The sequence below is a fragment of the Oncorhynchus kisutch genome, linkage group LG11 (assembly GCF_002021735.2).
Source record: "Oncorhynchus kisutch isolate 150728-3 linkage group LG11, Okis_V2, whole genome shotgun sequence".
NCBI lineage: Eukaryota > Metazoa > Chordata > Actinopteri > Salmoniformes > Salmonidae > Oncorhynchus > Oncorhynchus kisutch.
Window position 1 is genome coordinate 77,968,293 of NC_034184.2, and position 23,012 is coordinate 77,991,304.

At 43.7% G+C, this 23,012-nt stretch overlaps 1 protein-coding gene across 4 annotated transcripts; it reads left to right on the forward strand.

Annotated features, from left to right (window-relative positions):
• The first annotated feature begins 986 nt into the window (after positions 1-986).
• LOC109899203 (nucleoporin p58/p45-like) lies at positions 987-20,458 on the forward strand. Of its 4 annotated transcripts, none has more exons than XM_031836357.1 (13): positions 987-1,118; positions 2,905-3,044; positions 5,004-5,249; positions 6,478-6,637; positions 6,753-6,818; positions 6,928-7,102; positions 7,301-7,380; positions 7,543-7,661; positions 8,611-8,693; positions 8,795-8,993; positions 17,319-17,402; positions 19,061-19,156; positions 19,251-19,713. In XM_031836357.1, exons 2-13 carry the CDS (start codon positions 2,924-2,926, stop codon positions 19,418-19,420), a joined length of 1,599 nt encoding a protein of 532 aa, XP_031692217.1. In that variant the 5' UTR covers positions 987-1,118; positions 2,905-2,923; the 3' UTR covers positions 19,421-19,713. The 4 variants fall into 4 exon arrangements, with proteins under 4 accessions (XP_031692217.1, XP_031692215.1, XP_031692216.1 ...); XM_031836355.1 differs by lacking the exon at positions 987-1,118 and adding an exon at positions 1,346-1,887 and having other exon boundaries at positions 19,251-20,458; XM_031836356.1 differs by lacking the exons at positions 987-1,118; positions 17,319-17,402 and adding an exon at positions 1,349-1,887 and having other exon boundaries at positions 19,251-20,458.
• Positions 20,459-23,012: the final 2,554 nt, after the last annotated feature.

Sequence of the window (23,012 nt, forward strand, 5' to 3'; positions counted from 1 at the left end):
TATCTTATGTAAAATTTTGAAGTGCACTTCCTGCACTTTTGTTTGGTATACAATATTTGTAAGGCCATGACCATGCATTTTTCCAGACAATGTCAGGAATAAGCATGTTCCAGAAAAACTTTCCTCTCGGTGTAAGTTGGTTTTGTGAATGAAGAATTTGTCTTATATATTTATTACAAGATTTCTCAAGTATGCCCACGCCTTCCAATCTGAGTTCTGGACAGTGATGCCAATTTAGCAATTTTGTTGCTAGATTTAGCAACTTTTCAGACTACCCTGCCAACAGCACCTAGCAACAAATTTAGCTATTTAAAAAAATGTATTTGAAACTTTTAGCAACTTTTGAAAAGTGACTCAAACGCTAAAATGCATGCATTTTCCCTCTAAATGACACAAAAACGATTTTCTCTGTCACACTCTCAGTCACAACACACGTGCCTGGCTGCAAACGTGCATTGTGAGTGACGTCAGCAGCAGGCCAGCAGCAATTTCAGTAAATCATTGTTGTCTGACTGCAGCAGCAGTAGTAGTACGGGTTCGACGAGCCAAACCCAATGAATATAGTTGCTCACGAATGTATTTTTTATTTTTTAATTTCACCTTTATTTAACCAGGTAGGCTAGTTGAGAACAAGTTCTCATTTGCAACTGCGACCTGGCCAAGATAAAGCATAGCAGTGTGAACAGACAACACAGAGTTACACATGGAGTAAACAATTAACAAGTCAATAACACATAAAAAAAATATAAAAATAAAACAGAACTTACAACATCAGTCAACATGTTTCAATCAAAAATGTACAGCCAGAAGTACAGTGGGAGTCTGTACCTGAACAAATGTCAAATCATATTTTTTGCCGAGATGGCCAATCTTCTTTTTTTTTCTTTTTCCGAGATGTGTATTCTACGTAATGACGCAGTTTTACGTTATCATGTTATCACGCAATGACATCACAACGTCATTTAGCAACTTTCTGTGCTTCCACTTCCCCTGAAAATGAGTTGACAACACTGGTTCTGGATCAACTTTGTGATCATTACCAAAGCTAACATGAGTTTTCATTAGTGTAGTTAGACCACTGGGAACGGCTTTGATCACACGAATAAACTCTCTGAAATGTATTGGAAACTATTTTGTTCATATGTGAGAATATTACCCTTGTTGTCGAAAACATCAAGAACAAAGTCAATATTCCTCTCATGCCAGCTGGGGCAGAACAATTACTTATTCCTTGTAAAACTCAGGCCTTTTATCTAAAGCTCCGACGTGAAGAGCACTGACGTCAAATCAGAGTACGTTCTTTGCCATTTTACCGTAATATGCCATTTTTTTTTTGCCATTTTACCGTTTTCAAATTAGCAAAGCACTTTTTTTCTCAACGTATTCACACACATGATGAGAAATGTACATTGTGGTCATTACCACTATCAAACGCTAGATGTCCTGACATGACCGTCCAATTTGCTAAATCCTCCAGACACCACTGTCCTAGTAGGCCAATGGAACTGGAAAATACATCTCCACTCCGGGTGAAGCGCGGAACGGAAAACAGAACCGGTCCAGACGGAACGTTAACATTTTAGTGCTGGTTTTGTGCATAAATGACTAACTTTCCGATCTTTGTCAAATGTTATACGTTACTAAGCGTGTGAGTTGAAATAGCCGAATAGTGGTTATTATTTTAGTTTACCATGATGTCAGACTGGGCCTCCATGCGGGTGAGGGGTTTTTTATTATCCAAAAGCTAGTTGCTAACTAGTGAACAATCGGCTAACAAAAGTTACATCAAGATATTGGCCTGTTGTTATAAAAGAAGATGTCAGGCTTTAATTTCGGGTCTGGATCCACGAACACCGGCGGAGGGTTTTCGTTTGGAGGCACTGCCAGGTAAGAAGTGTCGGCCACGGATCACGAAAATTAGCTGATTTATCATGTTAATTAACTTACCCAGCATGGATTGTTACCAACTGGCTAACTAGGTAGTTAACTAACGTCAGCTTTCCAGTAGTAATCGTAATAAACCCCACTGTTAAAATTGTGACGTTAAGTAGTTCCCTAACTATATTAGATTAAAGAAGCATAACGTTACTACTTAGTCCAAGGACCTTCTTTAGCTACATGCTGTGTGTAAATGTCGAACTGTCTCTGGAGTGGAAGCCAAAACAGCCACATACTCCAACTAAACGCGAGTCGATTCTCAATTGCGGTACGGTTCTTAGAAACATAAATCCCTCTACTTTCATATCACAGCAATAATTTCACAAATGCAAAATACACACATACTGTACACTGTTTTAACTGTTGCAGCGACAGTTTTTTTTCAGTGACAACATAATTGTGGCACCTGTCTTCCGTTTTACACAGACGTTCAGAAACGCAGATAGCTAATTAGTACAGGTCTTCCTCATTCACACAGGTCGTCTGTCTTCCGTATGTTTACCGTAAACAAGCGCAGTAACATGGAAATGTGGGAATCCTAACCCTATAAAGGTTGTATCACTTTAACCTGATATGAAAGATAAGGACCTCATGCTTCCAAAACCGTACAGTACCACAAAACACCCCCCCTACAGAAGACTCCTTCGTCCAATGACTCATATGTGTAATATAATGGAACTGAGAGTCATGATCAACTGCTAACTACCACATGTGCTATGGATGCATCAACTGCTTGTGTTTCTCTTCTGAATGTGTGTGTTTGCTAGAGAGAGAGGCTTTGTGATCGTTTGTAATCAGTGTGAGTTTTAGACTTGGGGCTTTGCTGTCATCCTTACTGTACCCATTCAACATCAAAACAGATATACATTGTTTGTGACAGTGTCATAAAAACTGTAATATAACAGGTGAGGCATAGTAATGTTTTGTACTTCTCACCTCCCTCTCATTCTCACCCCCTCTCTCTAGTACCCCAGCTGCAGCAGTTATGGGTAGCTTTACTCTGGGGGCTACAGCCTCCACCACCACCACCTCTTCTCTGGGCCTGGGGGGGTCCCTGTTCGCACAGAAACCTACTGGGGGGTTCTCCTTTAACACTCCTGCCTCAGGTAGGTACACACAAGAGGTCGATTAATTAGGGCCGATTTCAAGTTTTCATAACGATCAGAAATCTGTATTTTTGGACATCAATGCCTTTCTTAAAATCAATACACAAGTATATATTTTTTAAATTGCATATTTAGTTAATATTGCCTGCTAACATGAATTTATTTTAACTATGTAAATTGTGTCACTTCTCTTGCAACAGAGTCAGGGTAATGTTATATGCAGCAGTTTGGGCCGTCTGGCTCGTTGCAAACTGTGTGAAGACTATTTCTTCCTAACAAAGACAGCCAACTTCGCCAAACGGGGGATGATTTAACAAAAGTGCATTTGCGAAAATAGCACAATCGTTGCACGACTGTACCTAACCATAAACATAAATGCCTTTCTTAAAATCAATACACAGAAGTATATATTTTTAAACCTGCATATTTAGCTAAAAGAAATCCAGGTTAGCAGGCAATATTAACCAGGTGAAATTGTCACTTATCTTGCGTTCATTTCACGCAGAGTCAGAGTATATGCAACAGTTTGGGCCGCCTGGCTCGTTACGAACTAATTTGCCAGAACTTTACGTAATTATGACATAACATTGAAGGTTGTACAATGCAACAGGAATATTTAGACTTATGGATGCCACCCGTTAGATAAAATACGGAACAGTTCCGTATTTCACTGAAATAATAAACGTTTTGTTTTCGAAATGATAGTTTCCGGATTCGATCATATTAATGACCTAAGGCTCGCATTTCTGTGTGTTATTATGTTATAATTAAGTCTGATTTGATATTTGATAGAGCAGTCTGACTGAGCGGTGGTAGGCAACAGCAGGCTCGTAAGCATTCATTCAAACAGCACGTTTGTGTGTTTTGCCAGCAGCTCTTCGCAATGCTTCAAGCATTGAGCTGTTTATTACTTCAAGCCTATCAACTCCCGAGATTAGGCTGGTGTAACCGATGTGAAATGGCTAGCTAGTTAGCGGGGTGCGCGCTAATAGCTTTTCAAATGTCACTCGCTCTGAGACTTGGAGTAGTTGTTCCCCTTGCTCTGCAAGGGCTCGTGGAGAGCGATGGGTAACGCTGCTTCGAGGGTGGCTGTTGTCGGTGTGTTCCTGGTTTGAGCCCAGGTAGGGGCGAGGAGAGGGACAGAAGCTATACTGTTACACTGGCAATACTAAAGTGCCTATAAGAACACCCAATAGTCAAAGGTATATGAAATACAAATGGTATAGAGAGAAATAGTACTATAAATACTATATTAACTACAACCTAAAATCTCTTACCTTGGAATATTGAAGACTCGTTAAAAGCTAGTTAGCTTTTTTACATGGCACATATTGCACTTTTACTTTCTTCTCCATTTTTTTTTTGCATTATTTAAACCAAATGGAACATGTTTCATTATTTATTTGAGGCTAAATTGATTTTTATTGATGTATTATATTAAATTAAAATAAGTGTTCATTCAGTATTGTTGTAATTGTCATTATTACAAAAACATTTTTTTTAAATCGTCCGATTAATCGGTATCGGCTTTTTTTGGTCCTCCAATAATTGGCATCGGCGTTGAAAAATCATAATCGGTCGACCTCTAATACACACCACACACACACGTTTTTACGACTGTCTGTCTGTCTCCCTCTGCAGGCCTGCCTCATGCTTCTTTCACCCACGCACAAAGAAATGCACAGACATCACATAGGTGTAGGTGATTATTGTAGTTATGGAGTTGTGTTCTTGTTTCACTGCAGGTGTTGCTGCACCCACTAAAGGCCGTACGTTAGGCAAATGTTCTGTCAACGTAGCGACACATCGGTCATGACGTCCTCGTCTACCATTGGCTGATCCCAATTTGAGCCTTAGCATGACAAACCAATAGTAGCAGTCTCTGCAGATGAATTTGTTCTCGTTGACGTCATACGGTTGAATCTACCTTTAACCCAGCTCTTTCCTGGTCTCTCCCAGGTGCCCCAGCAGCCTCTACCACGGGCTTTAGTATGGCCTTCAATAAACCGTCTGCCTCGGCCCAACCCTTCTCCCTCACTGCTGCCTCCTCGGCCCCCTCAGGGGCAGGACTGACGCTAGGCTCCGTCCTCACCTCCACCGCTCCACAACAAGGAGCCACAGGATTTGCTCTCAACCTAGGGGGTGTGGCCCCATCCACAGGTCTATCGTTGGGTTCCAGTATGTTCTCTAACATGGCTCCTACTGGTTAGTTAACTACATCTGTCTGTTCTCTTACATGACTCCTACTGGTTAGTTGGTTAGTTAACTACATCTGTCTGTTCTCTAACATGACTCCTACTGGTTAGTTGGTTAGTTAACTACATCTGTCTGTTCTCTTACATGACTCCTACTGGTTAGTTAACTACATCTGTCTGTTCTCTAACATGACTCCTACTGGTTAGTTGGTTAGTTAACTACATCTGTCTGTTCTCTTACATCACTCCTACTGGTTAGTTAACTACATCTGTCTGTTCTCTAACATGACTCCTACTGGTTAGTTGGTTAGTTAACTGCATCTATCTGTTCTCTAACATGACTCCTACTGGTTAGTTAACTACATCTGTCTGTTCTCTAACATGACTCTTACTGGTTAGTTAACTACATCTGTCTGTTCTCTTACATGACTCCAACTGGTTAGTTGGTTAGTTAACTACATCTGTCTGTTCTCTTACATCACTCCTACTGGTTAGTTAACTACATCTGTCTGTTCTCTAACATGACTCCTACTGGTTAGTTGGTTAGTTAACTGCATCTATCTGTTCTCTAACATGACTCCTACTGGTTAGTTAACTACATCTGTCTGTTCTCTTACATGACTCCTACTGGTTAGTTAACTACATCTGTCTGTTCTCTAACATGACTCCTACTGGTTAGTTGGTTAGTTAACTACATCTGTCTGTTCTCTTACATCACTCCTACTGGTTAGTTAACTACATCTGTCTGTTCTCTAACATGACTCCTACTGGTTAGTTGGTTAGTTAACTGCATCTATCTGTTCTCTAACATGACTCCTACTGGTTAGTTAACTACATCAATCTGTTATCTCTCCTTATTTAGAGGTAGTGTATGATCTGTTATCTCTCCTTATTTAGAGGTAGTGTATGATCTGTTATCTCTCCTTATTTAGAGGTAGTGTATGATCTGTTATCTCTCCTTATTTAGAGGTAGTGTATGATCTGTTATCTCTCCTTATTTAGAGGTAGTGTATGATCTGTTATCTCTCCTTATTTAGAGGTAGTGTATGATCTGTCAGTTGTTTTCTGTGTGTGTCACCTTTCTGGTGATATAATAGTCTTAGGTCTGTGTCAGTCCACTCTGGGAGGACTGGGGTCAGCATTACGCTTGTATGGGACTAACACATGTGCGAGCTTGATTCTGTATGTGTGTTTGTGTCATGGGGTTTATTTGTGTTAACTCTTGTGTGTGTTTCCAGGTTTGGCCCAGACCACTCTTGGTTCAGGGGGGTTGACGTTAGGTTCTCTAGTCTCTACTTCGACGGCGATCTCAACAGCCCCCAGCCTTGGACTGGGCGGAGTTGACTTCAGCACTTCCTCAGAGAAAAAGAGCGACAAATCATTAGGGGCCAGCCCACAGTAAGTACTACTGACTGACACCTGTCTGGACCAATAAGATTCCGCAGTGTGACCAATGCCGGCTTGCAGTTGCCCCTTATGGTTGTCATAATGAGTTTCTCGCTCTCTCTTTCAGGGACAGTAAAGCGTTGAAAGATGAAAACTTGCCTCCAGTCATCTGTCAGGATGTAGACCATTTCCAGTAAGTGAAGAAGTCGTGGTATCGTCATGTGCGTGTGTCTACGCACATCTCTAACACGGTGGTCATGAATATCCATTGTGTTGACGTGTGAGTTTCTACCGTCCTGTAGGAAGTTTGTGAAGGAACAGAAGCAGGTTCACGAGGAGATCAGCAGGATGTCATCTAAAGCCATGCTGAAGGTTCAGGACGACATCAGGAGTCTCAAACAGCTGCTGTCTGTCAGTGCCTCGGGACTACAGAGAAACGCCCTGGCTATAGGTCACCTGAAGATGGAGGCTGCGCTGGTACACACACTGAAGTCACATTGTCCTTTGAGGAATTCAGGATCAAAACTAAATTGCCCTTAGAGTTGCTGGGCTTGATAGTGGGGGTCTCCCTGTGTGTGTGTGTGTGTGTGTGTGTGTGTGTGTGTGTGTGTGTGTGTGTGTGTGTGTGTGTGTGTGTGTGTGTGTGTGTGTGTGTGTGTGTGTGTGTGTGTGTAGGAGTTGAAGAATGCAGACATAGCTCTACGGACTCAGAAGACACCCCCTGGACTCCAACATGAAAACTCAGCTCCCTATGAGTGAGTAGTCCCATCATCGTCACACCCCCCTGAACTTACCTTAGCACATTGTCCTTTAGAACCACACAGATTAATCTACTGCATTTTATCCCTAATAAGGTTGAATCCTGTCTCTCTTCTGTCATTCTCTCTTTCTGTGTCTCTCTCTGTCTCTCTCTCTAGTTATTTCCGGTGTTTAGTGGATCAGTTTGAGGTCCAGCTGCAGCAGTACAGACAGCAGATAGAGGAGCTGGAGAATCACCTCTCTACACAGGACAGTGGATCACACATCACACCACAGGGTGAGAATCACCTCTACACAGGACAGTGGATCACATATCACACCACAGGGTGAGAATCACCTCTACACAGGACAGTGGATCACATATCACACCACAGGGTGAGAATCACCTCTACACAGGACAGTGGATCACATATCACACCACAGGGTGAGAATCACCTCTCTACACAGGACAGTGGATCACATATCACACCACAGGGTGAGAATCACCTCTCTACACAGGACAGTGGATCACACATCACACCACAGGGTGAGAATCACCTCTCTACACAGGACAGTGGATCACACATCACACCACAGGGTGAGAATCACCTCTCTACACAGGACAGTGGATCACACATCACACCACAGGGTGAGAATCACCTCTCTACACAGGACAGTGGATCACACATCACACCACAGGGTGAGAATCACCTCTCTACACAGGACAGTGGATCACACATCACACCACAGGGTGAGAATCACCTCTCTACACAGGACAGTGGATCACACATCACACCACAGGGTGAGAATCACCTCTCTACACAGGACAGTGGATCACACATCACACCACAGGGTGAGAATCACCTCTACACAGGACAGTGGATCACACATCACACCACAGATCACACATCACACCACAGGGTGAGAATCACCTCTACACAGGACAGTGGATCACATATCACACCACAGATCACACATCACACCACAGGGTGAGAATCACCTCTACACAGGACAGTGGATCACATATCACACCACAGGGTGATAATCACCTCTCTACACAGGACAGTGGATCACATATCACACCACAGGGTGAGATTCACCTCTCTACACAGGGCAGGGGATCACACATCACACCACAGGGTGAGAATCACCTCTACACAGAAGCAGTGGATCACACATCACACCACAGGACTCCTGACTTCACACTCTGTGTTTGTTGTGTTTCTCTCTTCATACTACATGTGTAGATCTGTCTCTGGCCATGCAGAAGTTGTACCAGACGTTTGTTTGTCTGGCTGCTCAGCTCCAGTCAGTACACGAGAACGTCAAGGTAAGTCCTACAGACCGCTAACAACATCACCTTGACCAATCACCAAGAGCTATAAATAAAGTATTTAGAATGAAGCGATTGAGGTTCTTCCTCTATGGTAGATCCTGAAGCAGCAGTACCTGGGATACTGCCGGGCCTTCCTGGAGGACTCCACTGATGTTTTCGAGTCCAAGCGGGCGGCCAGTAAGAAGTGGAAGAGCGCCCCACGCATCACAATCGGTCCCGCCCCGTTCGGCAGTGTCCCTAACGCAGCAGCGGTCGCCATGGCAGCCACGCTGAGCCAGCAGCAGCCCGGCCCAGGTGTGAACTCCGCCTTCAAGTTCTAGAACCCTGACCCTTTATATTTGACCTTTCACCTTACCAACCCCTCAGTCTGACAGAGGGAGGGGGACGAGGGAGACTGAGGGGGAGAGCGAGAAAGTGGAGAATGAGAAGCAATGTAGCCAGTGCCAAACTTTTAGTTTAGTTTCTTTTCTTTCTCTGGAAAGGGGGAGAGCTGGAGGATTAGAGGAAGAAAACATGAAAGGATCATAGCAAGTGCCAAACCCTTTTTTGTCATTTCTTTCTGTGGTTTGGCGCTAAATGTGTCAGAAGTTACCAGAAGTGTCTCTAGCAGGCTGTTTGTTGAAACCGCCTGTCCATAAACCTAGCAACCATTTATTCATCAGGTAGTCTAGTGGTTAGAGCGTTGGGCCTGTAACTGAAAGGTCGCGAGATGGAATCTGACCCTACTTGATAATGGCATTCCCTGGCTGTGATTCTACTCTGAGGGTGTCTCAGGGAGAGTTGGGATATATATATATGAAATGGAACAAACCTAAGCATCCACCAAATGATTATTATATTCAGATGGCTATGCTTTTCTTCTCTCTATCGATCTATATCTAAAATAGAAGCACCCTAGAAGCACCCTTTAGGAGTCAAATCGGTTTAGTTCCAAAACTGCGCCTCAACTTGTTTTTTTTTTTGGGGGGGGGGGGGTTTGTACAAACTGGTTTAGCTGAGGACCGTGTGCGCGTGTGTGTGTGTGTATGCCTTGATGCACAATTACAAGTTAGACCGACAGTGTACTGCACGTGTCAGTCTCATTCCACGGAGGGCCGAGTGTCTGCAGGTTTTCTGTTCTGCCTGATAGTTAATTGTCCCGGTGTACCAGGTCTAAATCAGTCCCTGATTAGAGGGCAACAATGAAACAAGGCAGTGGAACTGGCTTCAAGGTCCAGAGTGTAGTTTGAGGGGTGTATAGCCTAGTGTTACAAACATAGTGTTACTCACTGCAGTGGATCCCTACTCCGTTCCTTCAGTACCCACAACAGTACGCTTGTGATTCTACTGGTCAAGGGCTTGATGATTAGTTGACAGGTAGGATCTGGTGTGCTTGTCCGGGGACATGACAGAAATATGTACTGTTGGGGTACCAGAGTGGGGGAACACTGACTTACTGTACAGGTCATGCAGAAGAGGTTGTTTTCTGTGTTAATGAAATGAATCCCTTTTTGTAACCATGGCAGCTTCTTAAAGTTACCATGGAGTTGTCACGGCAATAATAGCAGGCTGCGGTTACCAAAGTGGCCAGGTATATGTATGTGTCTGTATGTAGATAGAACATTGACTGACTGCCTTAGCTGGTGATGGTCATTGGGTATAACCAGAGTATCCCAACCAGGGTTTCCTAACCAGGGGTACTAGGACTATCCACAGGGGGTACTGGAGAAGACTCATGAGACCATAGGGCATGAGGGGGTACTTCAGGGGTACTAGACCTATCCACAGGGGGTACTGGAGAAGACTCATGAGACATAGGGCATGAGGGGGTACTTCAGGGGTACTAGGACTATCCACAGGGGGTACTGGAGAAGACTCATGAGACATAGGCCATGAGGGGGTACTGGAGAAGACTCATGAGACATAGGCCATGAGGGGGTACTGGAGAAGACTCATGAGACATAGGGCATGAGGGGGTACTTCAGGGGTACTAGGACTATCCACAGGGGGTACTGGAGAAGACTCATGAGACATAGGGCATGAGGGGGTACTGGAGAAGACTCATGAGACCATAGGGTTACTGGTCAAATGCATGAGGGGGTACTTCAGGGGTACTCCGGGCAGAACACAATTCAGTTGGTGGTAAAGTACCCCAAAAAGGTTGGGAACCACTATTCTAAAGCATGTGTCAAATTCATTCCATGAAGGGCCGAGTGTCAGGGTTTTCACTCCTCCCTTGTACTTGACTGATGAATTAAGGTCCCTAATTAGTAAGGCACTCCTCTCACACGGTTGTCTGGGTTTTCATTGAAAGGAAAAAAACAGACACTAAACCCTCCATGGAATGAGTTTCACACCCCTGGTCTAAATACACACTTCTACCTGACAGTCCATCCAACTTTGAATGTATCGCTGTGTGTTCTCCATGAACCTTTTTGAGATAATGATTTATCAGTATTTCCTACACACACTACTTCACACTGGCGGGTGGTCTACCATGCAGGCTTAGCTGGCTCCAGGAAATGGATAGCAGAGGGGCTGATGACCTTCTGTACAGACGGAACCTAGTTTTCTTTAGTTTCATTATCTATTCAATAGAAGGGCTTCAGTATTACATCACTCACTAGTTTATCAAGGGAGAGACCGTGATCTTGCTGCTCGTATCGACTGCTTGGAGAAAGCCAGTGGGAACATTGGTACCAAGAATCAGTATTTTTCTGTATTCTGAGTGACAATTTGTGCTCTGAGATAATCAACTGCTGTTCTGACCTGTCTGTCCACCCTCTCACGCTAACCTTCCAGAACCACTCTGAAATATTCTAGAATGAGTAGATAATGTGGAACTGGAACTCTGATTGGTTCTGGAACTCATAGGGCTGCTGCAGATGGCAGACTCCTGTTAGTGTATAACAGTGATGGCTAACAGGACCATGATGAATCTTGGGCCTTTTTGAGGGCTTCAATGAGATCAGAAGAGTCGTAGTGGTTGGACTGACTGGCTGAGACAGTCCCTCCACTCATTGTACAGACTCAGGGCTAGTTACATAGAGCCAGGGAGCTGCTCTGGGATGTAGTATGTACAACACTGATGTTATTGGCTGGAGAGGTGTAGTTTCCCTATTGGATTACTTTACTAACACAGATGGCAATACTGGGGCCTGTTCTGGAGGGTTTGACATATTTTATATATATATACATACAGTTGAAGTCGGAAGTTTACATACACTTAGGTTGGAGTCATTAAAACTTGTTTTTCAACCACTCCACACATTACTTGTTAGCAAACTATAGTTTTGGCAAGTCTGTTAGGACATCTACTTTGTGCATGACACAAGTAATTTTTCCAACAATTGTTCACAGACAGATTATTTCACTTATCACAATTCCAGTGGGTCAGAAGTTTACATACACTAAGTTGCTGTGCTTTTAAACAGCTTGGAAAATTCCAGAAGATGATGTCATTGTTTTAGAAGCTTCTGATAGGCTAATTGACATCATTTGAGTCAATTGGAGGTGTACCTGTGGATGTATTTCAAGGCCTACCTTCAAACTCAGTTCCTCTGCTTGATATCATGGGAAAATCAAAAGAAATCAGCCAAGACCCCAGAAAAATAAATTGTAGACCTCCCCAAGTCTGGTTCATCCTTGGGAGCAATTTCCAAACGCCTGAAGGTACCACGTTCATCTGTACAAACAATAGTACACAAGTATAAACACAATGGGACCATGCAACCGTCATACCGCTGAGGAAGGAGACGCGTTCTGTCTCCTAGAGATGAACTTACTTTGGTGCGAAAAGTGCAAATCAATCCCAGAACAACAGCAAAGGACCTTGTGAAGATGCTGAAGGAAACAGGTACAAAAGTATCTAAACGAGTCCTATATTGACATAACCTGAAAGGCCACTGCTCCAAAACCGCCATAGAAATGCCAGACTACAGTTTGCAACTGCACATGGGGACAAAGATTGTACTTTTTGGAGAAATGTCCTCTGGTCTGATGAAACAAAAATAGAACTGTTTGGCCACAATGACCACCATCGTTATGTTTGGAGGGAAAAAGGGAGAGGCTTGCAAGCCGAAGAACACCATCCCAACTGTGAAGCACGGGGTGGCAGCATCATGTTGTGGGGGTGCTTTGCTACAGGAGGGACTGGTGCACTTCACAAAATAGATGACATCATGAGAGAGGAATATTGCGTGGATATATTGAAGCAGCATCTCAAGACATCAGTTACAGCTTGGTCACAAATGGGTCTTCCAAATGGACAATGACCCCAAACATACTTCCAAAGTTGTGGCAAAATGGCTTAAGGGCAACAAAGTCAAGGTATTGGAGTGGCCATCACAAAAATTGTGGGCAGAACTGAGAAAGTGTGTGAGAAAGGAGGCCTACAAACCTGACTCAGTTACACCAGCTCAGTCAGGAGGAATGGCCCAAATTCACCAAACTTATTGTGGGAAGTTTGTGGAAGGCTACTCGAAACGTTTGACCCAAGTTAAATAATTTAAAGGCAATGCTACCAAATACTAATTGAGTGTATATAAACTTCTGACCCGCTGGGAATGTGAAGAAAGAAATACATGCTGAAATAAATCATTCTCTACTATTATTCTGACATTACACATTCTTAAAATAAAGTGGTGATCCTAACTGACCTAAGACAGGGAATTTTTACTAGGATTAAATGTGAGTAATTGTGAAACTGAGTTTAAATGTATTTGGCTAAGGTTTTTTGATACACTGCAGATTTTGCAGGTTTTCCTACTTACAAAGCATGTAGAGGTCTGTCATTTTTATCATAGGTACACTTCAGCTGTGAGAGACGGAATCTAAAACAAAAATCCAGAAAATCACATTGTATGATTTTTAAAATGTGCATTTTATTGCATGACATAAGTATTTGATCACCTACCAACCAGTTAGAATTCTGGCTCTCACAGACCTGTTAGTTTTTCTTTAAGAAGCCCCCCTGTTCTCCACTCATTACCTGTATTAACTGCACCTGTTTGAACTCATTACCTGTATAAAAGACACCTGTCCACACACTCAATCAAACAGACCCCAACCTCTCCACAATGGCCAAGACCAGAGAGGGTGTAAGGACATCAGGGATAAAATTGTAGGCCTGCACAAGGCTAGGATGGGCTACAGGACAAGAGGCAAGCAGCTTGGTGAGAAGGCAACAACTGTTGGCCCAATTATCAGAAAATGGAAGAAGTTTAAGATGACGGTCAATCACCCTCGGTCTGGGGCTCCATGCAAGATCTCACCTCGTGGGGCATCAGTGATCATGAGGAAGGTGAGGGATCAGCCCAGAACTACACAGCAGGACCTGATCAATGACCTGAAGAGTGCTGGGACCACAGTCTCAAAGAAAACCATTAGTAACGCACTACGCCGTCATGGATTAAAATCCTGCAGCGCACGCAAGGTCCCCCTGCTCAAGCCAGCGCATGTCCAGGCCCGTCTGAAGTTTGCCAATGACCATCTGGATGATCCAGAGGAGGAATGGGAGAAGGTTATGTGGTCTGATGAGACAAAAATAGAGCTTTTTGGTCTAAACTCCACTCGCCGTGTTTGGAGGAAGAAGAAGAAGAGTACAACCCCAACAACACCATCCCAACCGTAAAGCATGGAGGTGGAAACATCATTCTTTGGGGATGCTTTTCTGCAAAGGGGACAGGACGACTGCACCGTATTGAGGGGAGGATGGATGGATGGGGCCATGTATCGCGAGATCTTGACTAACAACCTCCTTCCCTCAGTAAGAGCATTGAAGATGGGTCGTGGCTGGGTCTTCCAGCATGACAACGACCCAAAACACACAGCCAGGGCAACTAAGGAGTGGCTCCGTAAGAAGCATCTCAAGGTCCTAGAGTGGCCTAGCCAGTCTCCAGACCTGAACCCAATAGAAAATCTTTGGAGGGAGCTGAAAGTCCGTATTGCCCAGCGACAGCCCCGAAACCTGAAGGATCTGGAGAAGGTCTGTATGGAGGAGTGGGCCAAAATCCCTGCTGCAGTGTGTGCAAACCTGGTCAAGAACTACAGGAAACGTATGACCTCTGTAATTGCAAACAAAGGTTTCTGTACCAAATATTAAGTTCTGCTTTTCTGATGTATCAAATACTTATGTCATGCAATAAAATGCAAATTAATTACTTCATCATACAATGTGATTTTCTGGATTTTTGTTTTAGATTCCGTCTCTCACTGTTGAAGTGTACCTAATGATAAAAAATTACAGACCTCTACATGCGTTGTAAGTAGGAAACACTGACGATTTTGCAGGTTATCAAATACTTGTTCTCCCCACTATATAAATATGCGCATGCAAGAAGGCCCGAGGGGGTGTGGTATATGGCCAATATACTACGACTTAAACACGACGCAACCTGGAGTGCCTGGACACAGCCCTTAGCCGTGGTATATTGGCCATATACCACAAACCCCCGAGGTGCCTTATTGCTATTCTAAACTGGTTACCAATGTAATTAGAGCAGTAAAAATTGCTGTTTTGTCATACCCGTGGTATACAGTCTGATTCACCACGGCTGTCAGCCAATCAGCATTCAATGCACGAACCACCCAGTTTATATTTATATATTAAACCAATGCTTGTTGTTGTTGATGCATATATCTGACACTAAATAATATTGTGTGCCTTTTGAAACTTGACATATGAATAATTGTTTGCGCAGCATTTTTTCCTGGCACATGCTAGTTCCTTCACTCGTGGAATCTTGAACCATTTTGGAGAACTTATCAAATACAACCATAGCAGCTAGGATTTAACAGTCGGTTGTGTCCTTGAACTGTTTGTCTCGTTTATGTAAGTGGCATTGCTTTCATTTGATAATAAATTAGTTTTTAAAGGAGCGACCTTGTCTTTGTTTCTTTTTGACTGGTAAATCACTCATTTTAGAAATCCAATTGGATTTAAGAGAATTAACTAATACTATAGCGGAGGCTGAAACTCTAAAATCCAATTTGAGAACCGCTAAAAAGAAACAAGACTGGTCCCCTGAGATTGAGTGAAGGTCCTACCTTCCATGTTTCTATCACATCTACTTTAGGGCAATTCCATTGGAAGGGTGATGCTGAGACTCAGATTTTTCCAAAATCGATGTCAAACAAAAACCAGTGATTGCAAAGTTAAACAAACCATACAACTCTATGCACAAGGACGACTTAACAACTTCCAGCATCTCCACTGTTCTCCACTGGCCTTCGGAAAGTATTCAGGCCCCTTGACTTTTTCCACATTTTGTTACGTTACAGCCTTATTCTAAAATGTATTAAATTGTTTTTCCCCCTCATTAATCTGTACACAATACCCCATAATGACAAAGATTTAAATAAAAATGTTTTCGTCCAGATTTGACGGTTTGTATTTAGGCCAAAGAGTTCAATCTTGATTTTATCAGACCAGAGAATCTTGTTTCAAGTTGGCTGTCATGTGTCTTTTACTGAAGAGTGACTTCCCTCTGGCCACTACCATACAGGCCTGATTGGTGGAGTGCTGCAGAGATGGTTGTCTTTCTGGAAGGTTCTCCCATCTCCACAGAGTAACTCTGGGGCTCTGTCAGAGTGACCATCGGGTTCTTGGTCACCTCCCTGACCAAGGCTCTTCTCCCACGATTGCTCAGTTTGGTTGGGCGGCCAGCTCTAGGAAGTCTTGGTGGTTCCAAACTTCTTCCATTTTAAAAATGATTGAGGCCACTGTTTTCTTGGGGACCTTCAATGCTGCAGAAATGGTTGGTACCCTTCCCCAGATCTGTGCCTTGACACAATTCTGTCTCGGAGCGCTTTAGACAATTCCTTTGACCTTGGCTTGGTTTTTGCTCAGACATGCACTGTCAACTGTGGGACAGGTATGTGTGCTTTTCCAAATCATTAAAAATCATCTCAGTTTTGAGTCTTGTAGCAAAGGGTCTGAATACTATTACTACTTATGTAAATAAGGTATTTCTTTGTTTTTATTTTAAATACATTTGCAAACATGTCTGAACCTGTTTTCACTTTGTCATTATGGGGTAATGTGTGGGGTAATGTATGGGGTAATGTGTGGGGTAATGTGTGTAGATTGAGGGGAGAAAAACATTATTGAATCCATTTTAGAATAAGGCTGTAACAATATGGAAAAAGGGAATGGGTCTGAATACTTTCCGAATGCCCTGTCAATGCGTTTTTGTGAAATGTTTAGTGGAAACTGTTAAAAGTCGTCCTTGTGCAAAGAGTTGTTTTTCGTTTGAAATCCATTTAGAAAAATCTGAGTCTCAGCATCACTCCGTTTACTGTGGAATTGCCATTTACCATTTGATCTGTGAAAATCAACCCATAGTTCTCACTTCCATTATCACTAATAAGCAGCCTATCAGTAGTCATTGGGTATATCAAGGGGAACAACTTAGATGTGGCCATAAGGTTAGTGTTGGGATGGGAGTCTGAGAAGACTACTGGAGTCTAATGTAATATAGAACCACTGATCCACAGGGCCCTGATGTTACTCTGTTCACGCTCTTGGACTCACACACAGTCTATACCACCACTGAACGTTGCAGAGGAGAGGGGGGAACTTGACTTCAGTAACAGACTGTAGTACAGAGGAGTAAGCTATGTTCTCTCTGTCTGTCTCAGGGAGACAGGCACCCCTGGGGTCTGGCTTGGGAAACCCCTTTGCCTCAGGAGTGGGCTCTAGCACAGGCTCATCAGGCCTTGGAGGTAGTACCTGTCTTTTTACATTAGTCTGTCTCATCCCCATCCATCTACCTCTCATCCTCCTACTTTTTACTATCCCCCTCTTTCTCACTCTTGATCTCATTTTTTTTATCTCTAACTTCTTCTGTTCCTCACCCTTTGTTCCTCCGCCTGTTGTGTAAGACAGGTGGCAGTATTAGGGAATGTATCTGAGTTTTTAAGCTCTTCACTATCTAGGGCTGAAACAACAGTCTGCCTGTAGCTGGGGTCTGGTGTGGGTCTCTCTGCTTTACTCTCTTCATTGGATACCAGCTGCTCTTTCCTCATTGGTCTACTCGTCAGTATATCCTGTTTGGATACCAGCTGCTCTTTCCTCATTGGTCTACTCTCAGTATACCCTGTTTGGATACCAGCTGCTCTTTCCTCATTGGTCTACTCTTAGGATACCCTGTTTGAATACCAGCTGCTCTTTCCTCATTGGTCTATTCGTCATTATACCCTGTTTGGATACCAGCTGCTCTTTCCTCATTGGTCTACTCTCAGTATACCCTGTTTGGATACCAGCTGCTCTTTCCTCATTGGTCTACTCTTAGTATACCCTGTTTGGATACCAGCTGCTCTTTCCTCATTGGTCTACTCGTCAGTATATCCTGTTTGGATACCAGCTGCTCTTTCCTCATTGGTCTACTCTCAGTATACCCTGTTTGGATACCAGCTGCTCTTTCCTCATTGGTCTACTCTTAGGATACCCTGTTTGAATACCAGCTGCTCTTTCCTCATTGGTCTATTCGTCATTATACCCTGTTTGGATACCAGCTGCTCTTTCCTCATTGGTCTACTCTCAGTATACCCTGTTTGGATACCAGCTGCTCTTTCCTCATTGGTCTACTCTTAGTATACCCTGTTTGGATACCAGCTGCTCTTTCCTCATTGGTCTACTTTCAGTATACCCTGTTTGGATACCAGCTGCTCTTTCCTCATTGGTCTACTCTTAGGATACCCTGTTTGGATACCAGCTGCTCTTTCCTTATTGGTCTACTCTTAGGATACCCTGTTTGGATACTAGCTGCTCTTTCCTCATTGTTCTACTCTCAGTATACCCTGTTTGGATACCAGCTGCTCTTTCCTTATTGGTCTACTCTTAGGATACCCTGTTTGGATACCAGCTGCTCTTTCCTCATTGGTCTATTCGTCATTATACCCTGTTTGGATACCAGCTGCTCTTTCCTCATTGGTCTATTCGTCAGTATATCCTGTTTGGATACCAGCTGCTCTTTCCTCATTGGTCTACTCTCAGTATACCCTGTGTGTCAGTGAGCCATTACGGAGGCTTAACTCCCTCTTTTCCTCACACGCCCTTGCAGTTTGTGTGTGTGTGTGTGTCTGCCCGCACCCGTGTCCATGAAGTTAAGCTCTTTCCGTCTTGTCATAGCAGCATAGTTAGTGTGTCTGTGTGTCCATGAAGCTAAGCTCTCTCTGTCTGTGTCTGTCTGTCTGTCTGTCTCTCTGTCTGTGTCTCAGCAACACTCATGTCTGTCTGTATGTCTGTCTCACTCATGTCGTAGCAGCATAGAGTGTGTGTCCAGGAAGCTAAGCTCTCTCTCTCTCTCTCTATGTCATGTCGAGGCAGCATAGTTAGTGAATGTCTTACTAAAGCTTGGCTCCCTCTCTCTCTCCTGCAGTATTTGTTGGGGGTCCAGGTTTCGGGGGGGTTGCAACGGGGGGCTCATTTGGTTTCTCCTCCGCCAGCAAGGCCTCGGGAGGGAGCCTGAGCGCAGGTACACACACACTCCTCACCTCATGTCTCAGCAGACACCCTATGAGCATTCTAAATATGAATAACTCATGTTCTTTCTCTTTTCCTCCTCCCAGGTTTTGGTAGCAGCAGTAGTTCAGGGTTTAACTTCAGTAACCCCGGGCTCAACGCATCTGCCGGCCTGACATTTGGAGTGTCCAACCCTACCGCCACGGGCTTCGGCACGGGAGGTCCCCTGCTACAGCTCAAGAAGCCCCCGGTGGGAAACAAGAGGGGCAAGAGATAGTCTCTCCACCGGTGCTCTGAGGGGCAAAGGGAACAGTGGGGTAACAGTTAGGATTTGGGGAGGGAAAGCTGATCCTAGCTCTATGACTTCCAGAACTGTCCGTGTTTGTGTAATGGGTTAAATGGGTCGCAGTCCATCTTAGATGGATTTGGGGAGGGTAGGTTTATTCTAGATCTGTGCCTAAGGGTGACTTCTAGAGCAGTCCTTGGGAGGTGGAGACGGGGGGGTAACAGTCTGTCCCAGATCTCTATTTTTATATCTGTCAGGGAGAATGGGGGGGAGGAGCAGGATGGGGGGAGAAGGGGGGTGGGTAGGAGCAGGATGGAGGGAGAAGGGGGGTGGGTAGGAGCAGGATGGAGGGAGGAGGTGGTGTAGGAGCAGGACGGAAGGGAGGAGAGGGGGGGGGGGTAGGAGCAGGATGGAGGGAGGGTAGGAGCAGGATGGAGGGGGGATAGGAGCAGGATGGAGGGAGGAGGAGGGGGGATAGGAGCAGGATGAAGGCATATCTAGCTAGTAACTAGTTTTAACAAACAGTTCAAACCGATCACATTTGGAGAAGTTTCATTACCTGTGTTAAATTTTAAACCTTTATTATTGTTTAATCGTGATTGCTGGGGGGGGGGGGGGGGTTATATGCTGTGTGTGTGTGCGTTTGAGAGAGCGAAAGAGTGTGTGTGTGTGTGTGCGCGTGCAAGGGAGAGAACTTGGCCATGCTGAATGTCCCACACAGCCCTTCATACAAGTTAGAACCTGAAAGGGATTGATCATAACCATAATTGGAAATAACCTCTGTACCTGAACTGGTGTTAGTCAGTCAGTCAATAGATCACGGTCTTATTGTTTGGTGGGTGGAGGGTGATCCTATTGCTGTCTGTTTTCCAGTTGTCTATTCTGATTCTCTGTCACCAAATAGTGATGCCATTAACTTTTCTTTTCATCTGAGGTGATGAAGGTAAACTTGTATTTTCAAACCGCGGTTTAATAATACAAGTTATGTTGATGATTCTTTGTCTTGGTATGACTGTGTTATTGTTGAAATGTTTCTCTTCTGAGCAGACAGGCTGTCCATGTATAAACGGAAAAGACTAAATGGGATTCTTGAGATGTCTAACTCTGACGTCAACCCATTGATGTTTAAATGTAAACTGTAAGTTAGGGAACAGATGGAACAAGAAGCTATGGTTAATTATGAATATATTAGTTATAAATGTCTGGTTAGGGTTTAGGGTAGGGAAGTTACAAGGATGATGAGGCAGCCTATAGGAAGGTCAGACACTGCCAGGACAACAACCTCTCCCTCAACGTCAGCAAGACCAAAGGAGCTGATAGTGGACAACAGGAAATGGAGGGGCGAGCACAACCCCAAACACATCCATGGGGCTGTGGTGGAGCGTGTCGAGATCTTCAAGTTCCTTGGTGTCCACATCACTAAGGAATGAACAATGTTCACACACACACCAACACAGTTGTGAAGAGGGCACGACAGCGCCTCTTCCCCCTCAGAGGGCTGAAAAGATTTGGCATGGGCCCTCAGAACCTCAGTTCTATTGCTGCACAAGTTAAGAGCATCTTGACTGGCTGCATTACGGCTTGGTATGTCAACTACAAGGCACCTGACCACAAGGCGCTACAGAGGGTGGTGAGTACGGCCCAGTACATCCCTGGGGCCCTTCCTTCCAGGTGGTGTCAGAAGAAGGCCCAAACAATTCAGACTCCAGCCACCTAAGCCATAGACTTCTCTTTGTATAGTTAAGAACAGAATCTTGGAGGCTTGAATAGTTGTAAGAGTTGTTACCCTGTCTCTTTCTCTGTGATGTCATTCTAATGGGATCCAGAAAGAACAAAACCCTGTCTCTTTCTCTGTGATGTCATTCTAATGGGATCCAGAAAGAACACAACCCTGTCTCTCTCTGTGATGTCATTCTAATGGGATCCAGAAAGAACACAACCCTGGCTCTTTCTCTGTGATGTCATTCTAATGGGATCCAGAAAGAACACAACCCTGTCTCTTTCTCTGTGATGTCATTCTAATGGGATCCAGAAAGAACACAACCCTGTCTCTTTCTCTGTGATGTCATTCTAATGGGATCCAGAAAGAACACAACCCTGGCTCTTTCTCTGTGATGTCATTCTAATGGGATCCAGAAAGAACACAACCCTGTCTCTTTCTCTGTGATGTCATTCTAATGGGATCCAGAAAGAACACAACCCTGTCTCTTTCTCTGTGATGTCATTCTAATGGGATCCAGAAAGAACACAACCCTGTCTCTTTCTCTGTGATGTCATTCTAATGGGATCCAGAAAGAACACAACCCTGTCTCTTTCTCTGTGATGTCATTCTAATGGGATCCAGAAAGAACACAACCCTGTCTCTTTCTCTGTGATGTCATTCTAATGGGATCCAGAAAGAACACAACCCTGTCTCTTTCTCTGTGATGTCATTCTAATGGGATCCATAAAGAACACAACCCTGTCTCTTTCTCTGTGATGTCATTCTAATGGGATCCAGAAAGAACACAACCCTGTCTCTTTCTCTGTGATGTCATTCTAATGGGATCCAGAAAGAACACAACCCTGTCTCTTTCTGTGATGTCATTCTAATGGGATCCATACAGAACATAACCCTGTCTCTTTCTCTGTGATGTCATTCTAATGGGATCCAGAAAGAACACAACCCTGTCTCTTTCTGTGATGTCATTCTAATGGGATCCATAAAGAACACAACCCTGTCTCTTTCTGTGATGTCATTCTAATGTGATCCAGAAAGAACACAACCCTGTCCTCAAACATTTACATTATAAGGTGCAAAGTTATGGGCAAAGACACAAAACATCCACATGAAATAAAATATTTTTCTTGATCAAATAACATGGAAAACAATTACTTTTTGTGCAGTATTAATTTACCATCCTTACAAACCACTCAATGTACGCTGGTCATCTAGGTTTGTACCTGTAGATTTTCCATCACCACGAATTAAAAAATTGTGGTTTGTGATGATGTGGCTTAGTTGCCAGGGTTGTAGGTTGGATTCCCACTGGGGACCAGTATGAAAATGTATGCACTCAGTACTGTAAGTTGCTTTGGATAAGAGTGTCTAATAAAATGGAAAAGGAATTCATAAACCATTTTAGTTTTCACAAAGTATTTCAAGAAACTGGAAAACATATCAAGCAAGTATTTTTATATTCCACAAGTATTATCAGATTAACTGTTCTAGACCTTCACTAGTCCTGTTATTAGTGGACCCGATAGACATCTTCAGGGCTGGCCAGTTTTTTTTCACGACCCCTCCCTGCAGCTAAGTGTATATATAATACTGCTTAACATGATTACTAAATAGCTGCATTGACTTTTTGGACTCTTCCCATAAATCACACATAACGAAACCCCAACACACAAAATGCACAAACATGCATACTAACGTATGTCACTTTCACCACATACTCTGCTGCTGCCATTGTCGTATCTATCCTGTTGTGTGGTCACTTAACTCCGAACCCTGTATATAGCCATGTTACTTTTACTCGTTATTCGTGTATTTGTTCCTCGTGTCACTATTTATATTTTTTATGATATTTATCTTTAACTC

Excerpts from the sequence above, each read along its gene's own strand:
- LOC109899203 (XM_031836355.1), top strand. The coding sequence starts at position 1,817 with ATGTCAGGCTTTAATTTCGGGTCTGGATCCACGAACACCGGCGGAGGG. Across the intron at positions 17,403-19,060 it reads AGGCTCATCAGGCCTTGGAG|TATTTGTTGGGGGTCCAGGT; the intron begins GTAGTACCTGTC and ends TCTCTCCTGCAG. Across the intron at positions 19,157-19,250 it reads GGGAGGGAGCCTGAGCGCAG|GTTTTGGTAGCAGCAGTAGT; the intron begins GTACACACACAC and ends TCCTCCTCCCAG.